Source organism: Protopterus annectens, chromosome 4.part0, assembly GCF_019279795.1.
Source record: "Protopterus annectens isolate FY-2018-M chromosome 4.part0, PAN1.0, whole genome shotgun sequence".
Lineage (NCBI taxonomy): Eukaryota > Metazoa > Chordata > Ceratodontiformes > Protopteridae > Protopterus > Protopterus annectens.
Window position 1 is genome coordinate 857,562,972 of NC_056733.1, and position 12,135 is coordinate 857,575,106.

Sequence of the window (12,135 nt, forward strand, 5' to 3'; positions counted from 1 at the left end):
GGAGTGGCACACAGCGACTGTGGTCCCACTTCACAAAGGCGGTGCCTCCACCGACCCTGGAAACTACCGTCCCATTAGCTTGACAAGCCTTATCTGCAAAGCCATGGAGAGGATCATAATGGATCTCATAAATAAAGACATAGGGAATTTGCAGACTTTGGATCCAACCCAGTTTGGCTTTGTCAAAGGCAGATCATGCCTTTTAAACTTGGTTGACTTTTTCGAAACAGTCACCAAGGCCATTGACGAGGGGAAGGCAGTCCATACAGCCTACCTAGACCTGGCGAAGGCTTTCGATACAATACCCCACTCGGTTATCATTGAAATCTCATCAACTTAAATGTAAACCCATACATTACAAGATGGGTTGCAAACTGGCTGAATGACAGAACCCACAGGGTCAGAGTTGCTGGCGCCATGTCAGACTCAAAGCCTGTCACAAGTGGTGTCCCACAGGGCTCAGTCCTGGGCCCACTCTTGTTTGGCATCTACTTTTCTGAAGTACAAGCAAACACAGGAGGGTTATGGCTGACAAAGTTTGCAGATGACTGCAAACTGGGCGCCATAGTCGAAAACACATCTGACACAGATATCCTTCAGAAGGGTCTCACAGAAACGGATAACTGGTGCCAGAGCCATGGCCTAAAGTTAAATGCCAAGCAATGCATAGTCATACCCTTCGGGAAAAACAAGGTTACCCCTAGCTACCATATAAGTGGCAATCCACTGATCACAGAAGAAGTTATCAGGGACCTGGAGACCCAGGTTGACAGTAGCCTTTCATTCGACACTCATATTGCTAAAGTAGTTAGGAAGACCTTCTACATTGCCCACCTTATCATGAAGGGATTCACATCTAGATCAAGGGAGGTCATAGTCTCCCTATACTCATCACTCATCAGACCAATGATTGAGTACAATGCCCCATTCGGAATGTATCTGACCCGACACTTGCAGCAGCTGGAGAGGCCACAAAAGTTCCTCACCAAAAGGATAAAGGGTCTCAAAAATCTGTCTTATGCTGCCCGACTGAAAGAACTCCAGCTCTATTCAGTTGCTTACCGCTTGCTCAGAGGTGACCTGTGCCTGACATACAAGGCCATGTCAAACCCAGATTTGATGAACATGCTTCACCTCAAAAAATCTAGATCCCTCAGAGCCACAAGGGCGGGAGACTTAAACCTCGACACAGTTATTAATAGGACGTGCTGGAGGGATAGATTTATCACCCAAAGACTCCCTATGCTGTGGAACAAAATCCCGGTATATGTGAGGCAGAGCACCTCGCTGGCCTTGTTCAAGAGGAATCTTGACCAATGGATGGGAGATCGCAAATATACCCCAGGGGTCACCTCAGTGTCACTGCTCGACAGAGGCACAGCAAAATAATGGGCATAGTTTCTCCAAACTAAAGGGGTGGCGTAAGCCACAAAACTATGGGCTAGACTTATAAATGCCCTCGGGCAGATAGCCTAGTATGAACCTATGAATCTATAATCTCTCAAAGTGTACCTAAATTACCTATGTTATTCTACCATGTATTGTACCAGTGCAGCCTTCTCAACTCTCAAATTGTACCTAAACTACTATGTCTACTATATTGATGTTGCATATATCATATACTGTATATTTTAAACATTATATGTATCTTGTAAAATGTTAATAATGTGTGATTTTTATGCCTGGAGCTCTCCTGCCCAGACCTCCACTGAAAATGGGTTCTTCTTTGCTCAGTGGACAACCCCAGTCATCAAAATGAAATAAATAAAATAAATAAATAGCCAGATAGACTGGAGTTGAGAGAAAGCAAGGAGAGAAGAGTCTAAGTCTGCAGGAGTTAAAGTACATGGATTTGGGAAAGTAAAGGGGTAGGAACAGATAGCAATGGTAGTAAAGCTACACAAGAGGGAAAAGAAGCATAATAAAGTAGGTGGATGCATTCTGAGTCTAGATTATCAGTAAGAGTTAAAAATTGGAGAAAATGAGGTATAGAACAGATGAAGTAGTAAATATAATAATTTTATAAATTATTATTTGAGTAAGGACAAGAGGGGGAGGAGAAGGTTATTAGAAAGGTAAAAATAGTATAGAACAAGAATATTGCCATGTATCCAGTGTCTTGCATGCCCAGTTAAATAAGGTTTAACTTTGTATAAGGTGCATTGTTTCGTATCTATTTTGGTTCAAGTATAAACAATGTACTGATTGCTAAATTGCTGAAATGGATAAGGCCCAGGATAGATCCTTGTTGGATGCCTACACTTATGGGTTTGAATGAAGAGTATGTGTGTTACTATTGAATGGCTTGTTTATTTTTATTTATTGTTTATTTTTATGTATTGTTTATTTGTTAGTTCATTATTTCTCACAAGAAATTATGTACCCATTGTATAGTAGTTTTGCTTACATCTAGGTGGTTAGCCAGTTTAGAAGTAGTTAAAGGGTGACAATGTCATAAGCTTTGGATAACTCAAAGAATAATGTTGTAACTAAGTCCTTAGTTTCTTAGTTAATTAATTTTATCTTGAATGGTAAGCAGAGCTGTTTTAGCTATATGTCCAAAATGACTTCCATTTTGCTTTGGAGAGAGTAAACTGAGTTTTACTAATGAATTGCGAAAGTGAACATGTATGCAGTTTTGTGGCATCTTTGGTAACGGTGATAGTACATCATTGCTTTAAAAATTGTAATTTCAAGAGCTTTTGTCTCATTTCAGTGCTGTTTGGGTCTTTGTGTGCACACAGACTGCACAATACAGGAGGGTACTTGGATGTTGTGTCTTAGCATAAGCAGGGAAGATTGTCTGTCTCCATTTATGATAATGACAAAGCATAACCTTAAAAATTCTGTCATAGTTAAAACATCCATTTTATGGTACTGCTTATTTTATAATAATAATGCTCATTTGTTAACCAGGTAGGCACACCAGACACACAATCACTTTTTAGGGCTAAAGTGACTTGCTCAAGGTCACACAGTAGGTAAACAAAGGCTATAGAAATCAAATCCTGTTCAACAGGACAGTCTTAACACTTTTCCCTAATTTCTAGTCATGTACTTGGATTGCTGAAGACTCATAACTTAATGCACTGCATGAGGCACATACACTGTGCACATGCATGGGCTGCTGAAGACTCATACTTTAGTGCATTGACTGAGGCACATACACTGTCCACATGCATGGGCTGCTGAAGACTCATAGCTTAGTGCACTGCATGAGGCACATACACTATGTATATGCATGTGCTGCTGAAGATTCATAGCTTAGTGCACTGCATGAGGAACATACACTGTGCACATGCATGGGCTGCTGAAGACTCATAGCTTAGTGCACTGCATGAGACACATAGACAATGCATATGCAGGGGCTGCTGAAGACTCATATCTTAGTGCACTGCATGAGGCACATACACTGTGCACACGCATGTACTGCTGAGGACTCACAGCATAGTGCACTGCATAAGGAACATACATTTTGCACATGCATGGGCTGCTGAAGACTCATAGCTCAGTGCACAGCATAAGACACATAGACAATGCATATGCAGTGGCTACTGAAGACTCATAGCTTAGTGCACTGCATGAGGCTACACTGTGCACATGCATGGGCTGCTGAAGACTCACAGCTTAGTGCACTGCGTGAGGTACATGCACTGTAACATGCATGGGCTGCTAAAAACTCATAGCTTAGTGCACTGCATAGGTTCATAGGTAGGTACTAGGCTATTGGCCCTAGGGCCTATATAGGCCTAGCCAAATAGTACCCTGGCTTTTGCTACCCAAGAAAATTATTTTCCTGTGCCCCTGTCAAGCGGAGCCGCAGAAATTATCGCCGGGGTTAATTTCCTATCTCCCATCTAATCATCAAGACTATTCTTGAAGAGTGCTAATGAGGAGCTTTGTTTGATATAGATATTTAGTTTGTTCCAGAGTATGGGAAGTCTCTGGGACAGGAATCTATCCCTCCAGCATGCTCTGTTTATTGTGGTAAAACCAAAGGTGGATACGCTCCAAAAACCCAACGGACCACTCTGTAGATGAAAAATGAACACTAGAAATGATAATAATCCAATTTCGTATATTTAATTTAAGCACAACACACAGGCTTTTCATCAGTATCACTACCAACTTCTTCATAAACGGAAACAGCGTCACACAGTTAAAACTTCATTATATACTAAAACAAAGACGTCACATGTTCTCTAAGATCTGTGAGACCACATGGAAACCCTCATACAACATTCTTAATGAACGAAAACTAGTACATTCCTTGTCAAATAGAGGGCTACTACTAGAAACTGTGGAACTGACCCCCCCCCCCCAATAATACAAAAGTAAAGGCTTATAATACACAGGTTTCCAATAAATGATCGAAATAGACATTTAACACATAGTCATGAGAACATGTGACATCTTTGTTTTTAGTATATAATGAAGTTTTAACTGTGTGACGCTGTTTCCGTTTCTGAAGAAGTTGGTAGTGATACTGACGAAAAGCCTGTGTGTTGTGCTTAAATTAAATATATGAAATTGGATTCTTATCGTTTCTAGTGTTCATTTTTCATCTACAGAGTGGTCCGTTGGGCTTTTGGAGCGTTTCCACCTTTGGTTTTTCTACAGTTTTTATTCAGTTTCGTTTGTTAAGCCTGTTTATTGTGGTGACAAGGTTTAGGTCCCCAGAAAATGTAGCTCGGAGGGATTGTGATTTCTTTAAGTGGAGCATGCCCAACAGCTCTAAGTTTAACCTAGCTTTGTATGTTAGGCAGAGACCGCCTCTGAGTAGGCGATATGCGACAGAGTAAAGATGGAGTTTTTTGAGATGGTCTGTGTAGGGCATCTGTTTGAGGCCAGTAATCCTCTTTGTGAGGTATTTCTGTGGCCTTTCCAGTTATTGTAGATGTCTTGTATGGTACATACCAAAAGGGGCATAGTACTCTATAATGGGTCTAATGAGTGATGAGTAGAGGGGAACAATGACCTCTTTTTTCCTGGATGAGAAACCTTTTTTGATGAGGTGTACCATGTAGAAGGATTTCCTGACTACTGTGGCGATGTGATTATCAAAGGAGAGACTACTGTCCACCAGTGTCCCAAGGTCTCTTATCACACTTTTGATGTTAAGTAGACGACCGCCTATGTGGTAGTTCATGGGTACAGAGTTTTTACCAAAAGGGATGGCAATGCATTTTTTGGCATTGAGCTTGAGCCCATGGCTTTGACACCAGGCATCTGTTTCAGTGAGGCCCTTTTGCAGGATGTCCACATCATTAGGAGTTTTGATTATGGCTTCTAGTTTGCAGTCATCTGCAAATTTTGTTAGCCAAAGACCTTCTGTGTTAGCCTGTACTTCTGATGCACATTCACTGTGCACATGCATGGGTTGCTGAAGACTCATAGCTTAGTGCACTGCATGAGGCACAAACATTATGCACATGCATGGGCTGCTGAAGACTCATAGCTTAGTGAACTACGTGAGGCACATACACTGTGCACATGCATGGGCTGCTAAAAAGTCATAGCTCAGTGCACTGCATGTGGCACATACGCTGTGCCCATGCACTGGCTGCTGAAGACTCATAGTGCACTGCATGAGACACATACACTGTGCACATGCATGAACATACTGTGTAATATGTTTATTTTACTTACCTTTTTGTATGACCTATGTCATGAGGGACAATGGTCCAGTTTAGCTCAGGCCACCCACCTGGTAAACAGACTGACCATAACATAATATGCAAATCAGACAATGTTATTGACCACTAGAATGCATTCATGTTTAGTCTCTGAAACAAATGTGTGGACTCAGTGCAGCTGTCTTCCACATTAGGTCTGTTAAGAGTGAAAATTTCTGTCTCTGAAATTAGTCCCTGTTAAGTACAGTTTTAGCACAAGCATACTACAGACTGAATAATTACAAAACATTAATTTCTTTTAAGTGATTTGTGATAAAGTAAACACAGTACCTTGACACCTTTTCCTGGTGCAGCAAGATATGCTTCCTCTGCATGGTCCCGATCAAAACAGTACATCGTATACCCTCCTGGTTTTACATATTCATTTTTCTTCAATTTCTTCTCTAACTCTTTAGTTACCTCATTCAGCACAGCTCGGCATTTCTTCTCAGACTCCTTCTCATTTTCTCTACAGTACTGCTCATACAAACTTTGTATTTTGGCCTGGATTAGAAAAGACATCATATAATACATACAGTTCAATATAAACGTTGATTTTCATGGCTCCATAGCATAGTCAGCTTTTTCATAAGAAACCACGAAAATTTAAAGATAACATTTTAATAATAAAATTTCTATGATCTTTTAGTATGCAGGATTCAATTTCATATTGACAGCTAAGAAAAATTAGCACATCAGTTTTAATTTATCCTCATATTTTTTTAATTGAAGAAATGTATACAGTTTTAATGATAACCTATTTCTTTTTTATCATTTCTGCAACATGCTAAGGAGATGTGAAATGCTGAGGCATTGGTAACATGGTCATATGAATCAAAGTAAGAATAAAAATACTTCTGAAATGTGGTAAATTCAGCTAAGTGCAGCTGCCAGAGGAACACTGTTTCTCCAGCCATGTTTAATGTGACTAATGCAACTGAAGTTTGTGTTTAATGCTGTCGGTGAGGTACTGTTCAAGAAAGGCACCCAGCAGCATATCCACTGCATTTAAAAATACGCCTTTAGAGGCATCTAAGTTACAGGCAATACTATGCTGTCAAATGCAAATCATATGTCTGAATTAGTTATTCAAAATTATAGACTTTACTGGATTGAAGGACCTAGTTATCTAGCCATTACTTTTATAGTTTCCCAAAGTGAGCAACTTGACAGATTCCTTTTGTAAATATTTATTTATTAAAATTTTTCCACATGCAAAACATCAAATCACACTTAAAAATTAGTAGAACAATAGGTTGTGTTTCAATATGTATTTTCTGAACAATAAGAATTATGAAACAGTAATATCTGACAGTATTGACCTCTCTGCCATCCTCAGTGATCTACCTGAAAAATCAAGGAGAATGGCAAATTTTATGAGGAAAAATCAGAGCTGTTATGCATAATCAGGGATAGCCGAGATGTATGGTTTACTGCATTACCTCTCAACTTCTTTGCTTAAGAATTCTGGACACAGATAAAACAATAATGGGGGAACAAAGGCTCCAAATCAGGCATGTAACTGAATGGCAATGTGCCAGTGCATGCTGCCATCAATTTCCCATAAGCTACATTGGAAAGCAGGCAAATGGTCAAACTGGATAATGCCTGTAGGGTAGAGAACCAGAAGTCCACTGATTTCTGGATGTCCACTGGAAGGTTACCCAAGAGGGATTTATTCAACTCTTTCTTCAAATTTCTCTGAAACCTGGTCATATGTGCGATGTAATTCATTGTTCTGAGTGTGAAGGTCACTGAAATATAGATCTGTTTTCCAAACCTATCTAGAGCCTAGATTCTCTATTTGGGGATGGATAGATGTGCTTTCCTAACAGAGTTCTTTCTTAGTTTCTGCTGCCACAACCATTGCAGCTACTTAGGGACCTTTGCTCCAAATGGATCTATTTCTAGGAGCCACTAAAATTTTATCTGGCTTATGAGGAATTGGCTCCACCTTCCTGGGCTTCTTTCAAGCCCCCTAACAGCCTAGATTTATAAGCTCATCAATGGGTGGCACAACCCAAGAGGTAGAAGACCAACCCCAAATGCCTCAAGGAAGGATACCCCTGGCACTGGCACAACTTGACTGAGACTAACATCGATGTCGAGCTATCGAGAGCCAAGGCACCAACTGGAAGGGGCAGCACCGAAAACCTCAGAGTAGACCCTAACTCTTAACCCCATCTCTGAGACTTGTCCCAATTTGATACAATTAGAGTTGAGAGAGTAAGGGAAGCCATCTTTTTCAAGGTGGTGAGAACCATTGGTGCAGAAGTAGTAACTCTACTGGGAATATTCAGGTTTGCTGATTTCCAATTCAACAAACTGACCGGTATAGGAGACAGCAATGGCACGGTAGTAGGGACAAGATCCAGCACACCCACACAGGTAGCTGCAGGGAGGGACTTCAGTTGAATCTCTGTCCACAGAAACATCCACATCATTCTGTTGACATCTGCTTCTGATAGACTCCTTGATGAGCGGTGGACCTACTAGATGCAGCAGATGGCTGAGAAGGACACTTCTCCTGAAGGAAGTGGAGTGAAGCCTGGGAAGGACTGTTTCAAACAAAAAACATGGGACAATGGAAGACATTTTGCTCCAGTGAGGTTCTAGGCCCAATTGCCTTGGTGTCTTTAGAGCCAGACTCAGTGTGTCAGACCTTATTTCTGGTTCTTTTTACTTTGCAGGCTTCACATTCAATTTCTAAATTGGCAACACCCAAACAGTAAATGCACAAAGACTACAGATCCTTGGGGGAAGTCTTGTGGCCACAAGCTGATCATTTATTGAAGTCAGAAGCGTTTTCATTCATTTTGACAGGAAAATAGCTAATGACAAAAAGACAACTGTAAATACCCAGCAGAAGCACACTACAATAGAAAAAAAAGGAATTAACCTAGAAAATTAACAAGTACAGCAATATATATTTTTGAGTAGTTAAGGAAAGAGTTTTAGCTGCAATGTCTTAAAATAGGTTTATGGTTTAGAGTAGGGGAGAAAAACTAATGAGTAGCAATACCTAATGGTAAAAGGTAAGAAAAGAGAGAAGAAAAAGGTCAAAAATTGATTATTCTAAGGATTCATCAGAGCCCTCATATTCCACTTCATGATGGATCAAGTAGCAAATGAGATCTGAGGTACTGTGGGGAAAGGGTGGGATTATGGTTAAAGGGGGGGGAGTCAGAGCATTGGATTGGAAAACACTGAGGTTGGATCTGGTATATATTGATTTATATATATATATATATATATATATATATATATATATATATATATATATACACACACACACAATGCACACACAAACACACACACACACACACACACACACACACAGACATTGTCTGTGTTTCCATGACAATAACCCTCTGCAAGCTGGTATAACCAGAGTGAAGAGTTTCCAAAGCAACCCACTAGGTAAAGATTAAATATGCCTTCTCCTATTTTATAGTAACCCCAGAGCCTGCAACCACAGAAAGGACCAAGCCACAGCTGCTTCCAAGAGCTCACAATGGGGACATCAGGAACAGGTCATCTTTGTAGGACTCCACCACAACAACTACACCCAATAAATGCAAAGGACAGAACAAACAGCAGTATGTTGTACTGAAGGAGAAGCTCAAGAACAGCAAACCAAAGGAGCACCCTGTGGGGACTTCAGATCCTAATGTACTAAAAGACATCTTTCATGCCTAGAATTACCAACCAGTCACCCTGTAGCTGCACAGACATAACCCTTTGGGAAGTCATTATTTGGAATTTGATGTCATAGATATATGTGATGGGACAGAATCCTTCCATTACCCTCAGAATAAGGAAAAAAGGCAGAATAAAGAAACATTTGCCTCTCCTAAGAATGAGTAAGTTCTATGGCCATTTTTCAGACCAGAATTTGGGCTTCTGCATGTGTGCAGTTTCTGCCTTGTGTTGATGCAGCTTTTCCTGAATATAGACACAAGCTATCATGACCATGTGTACCATCCACCAGTCTGTGATGATGCCTCCCAAGCTGTGGCAAACTTGGAGAATCTACCTCCTAGAGGTATTCCTTTAAATCAGTTTAGTTTGTAATCATTATGTCATTGTGTGTTCCTAGGACACTTCACACAAGCAGTCAGGAAGGCAACACTACCTGATATTTGATGACTCTCTTCAACTTTCAAATTTACCAAGGGCATGATCTCTTCTTCTTGAGTCACTGGAATAGATAGGAGGAAGAGGAATCCAGGGGCTGGAATTGTAGAGGCTATGCACACTGGTCAACACTTGCTTCATCTTTTCCTCCTTTGGAAGTGTTTGATCAGGACCTGAGAAGCCTGCCCAAAGAGGAAATTAACATGGAATACAGAATCTAAAATGGCTTGTCTGAGCTCATCTCTGAAAAACAACAGTCTGATACAAGTCATCTGTTAATGTTACCTGAGTCTGCTGTCCAAGCTACAGTGTCTGCTTAATTAAAATTATAATGAGTTAGGTGGAAGGCCACTGCAGAACGGGTCATAACTACCTTTTTGAGAGCCTCCTTGATCCCAGAGTCAGAGAGTGATTCCAGTTCCATCAATGCCTGTTTCACATGGAAAGACTGATTAGAACAGGTAAGACAATGAAGTGACTGAAACCCCAGCATGGCAGAAGAAACAACCCTTTTCCTCATCTTATCCATACTTTGCACTATTAATTAGTAATAAGGTGGCAGGCCTATGGTCTTTGAGATCTCTGCAGAAATGAAGTCACCACAAAGGAATCTGCTACAGAATGCTCTGTTAGGCTGTCACTGCACTCTCCTAAGTGTGTATAGAGCAGTAATCTTTTATGGGCATGGTGAGCTGAAATGGGATACTTCCAGGCTGGTAAAAGATATCATGCAGAAGAAGATAAACACATGATGACCTAAGTGCCCTCACCTTTCTTCCCCAGATAGTGATTTAACCACTTCTGAAGAGAAGGTAGAGGAGGAGCACGTCAGTCTGCAGTAACCTTTATGAGCACAAATGTCCACCCAGAGTAGAGGCATCTATAAGGAAGGGATGATTCATTATTCTTGTATGACTCATATTCAAAAATCTCAGATCCCCCTCTCCCATCTCTAAGTCCAGTAGGGGTAGAGGCAATGTGCAAATGGGCAGATGAATGTCAAGCAGTTAGGTACTGACACATGAGGTGATGCACATCACAAGTGGCTACTGGTTGTGAAAGGCCTAAGAAAATCAAAGTGCCTGTAACAAACCATACTCCCTAAGGGTACACTCTTAGATCACTGAAGACAAGTAGACACAAGAAAGTGTGTACATATCCAGAGTGTGCCTGTCTCATATCTAAGCAATCCTCATGGGCCCAAGCAGTGTAGAAGAGACAATGGTAGTTTCCTAAAGAGAGGCTTCCTTGACTCAGGGGTAGGGTAGAGGAAAAATTCTCCAAACCTGTGTTCAGCTACTGGACATTTACCAAGGAATTCCATAGATTAAATCACATGTGCAGGTTGGGGGTGCTGAGGCTGGACATCATGGAATGTGGGGTGATCAGCACTTACACTCTGAGATGTGCACCCAAAAACTGCTGCCATATGGGAACCTGCTGTGATAGTGCTATCATTGCCTGCTGAAGGATATAGCCTCAGGTAATCAGTAGTCAAGACACAGTTTGCTATTTATGAGGAATGCAAGGTTACCAAGTGTCCAGACTGTAGTGTGATCTTGGAGTTGGTGTGTGTGTGTGTGCGTGTGCGTGTGTGTGTGTATGTGTATATATATATATATATATATATATATATATATATATATATATATATATATATATATATGTGGGCTTAGCCACCACCTGGGTAGGTTTGAAATACTGTGATGGGTGAGACAGGGAAGTGGCAGTTATCTAGTTACTTTACTATCTCACACGTTTGAAGTAAACATTAAATGAATAAATGTTCACTAAATTATGTCTGATGATTAGTTCAATATTTATTCCATTTGACAAATAGTTATATACCCTTCGAAAAGCTGTCATACATAACAGGTGAGAATAACAACTTCTTATCAAATTATGACACTTCCCATACTATCTTAGAATGTAACTGGTCTCACAGGTATAGGCAAAAAGGAGAGAGTATTGAATTAGATTAAAAAAATGTAAAGTGCAAATAGTAATGCTACAGGAGACACATTTGGGGAGAACTGAGCATGTGAATTTTATAAAGAAAGAACTTCAGGGTGGATATTCAGCAGAATATCAGGGACAAATTAAAAGGGAAGTACTTATACTAACTGCTACAGGTGCTCCAATAGTGATAGAAAATGAAAAAAACATAATAATGGCACATTTGTACAAGTGAGGGCTACTGACAAGGGAGGATAATTATACTGGCATGTATTTATATTCCACCTAAAACTGCTATTACGGAGATTAAGAAAATTCTGGGAGAAGTAATCAGCTTTCAGCAATAAATATTACTTATAGGTGGGGA

The 12,135-nt window shown here is 40.4% G+C and overlaps 1 protein-coding gene across 1 annotated transcript in view; it reads right to left on the reverse strand.

Annotated features, from left to right (window-relative positions):
• The window catches only part of LOC122800354 (guanylate-binding protein 1-like), an 80,213-nt gene that overhangs the window by 54,084 nt on the left and 13,994 nt on the right, over positions 1-12,135 (reverse strand). Inside the window, exon 3 of the mRNA XM_044069803.1 lies at positions 5,967-6,179. Within this exon, the coding sequence (XP_043925738.1) occupies positions 5,967-6,179 (213 nt within the window). The remainder of the gene's footprint in view (positions 1-5,966; positions 6,180-12,135) is intronic.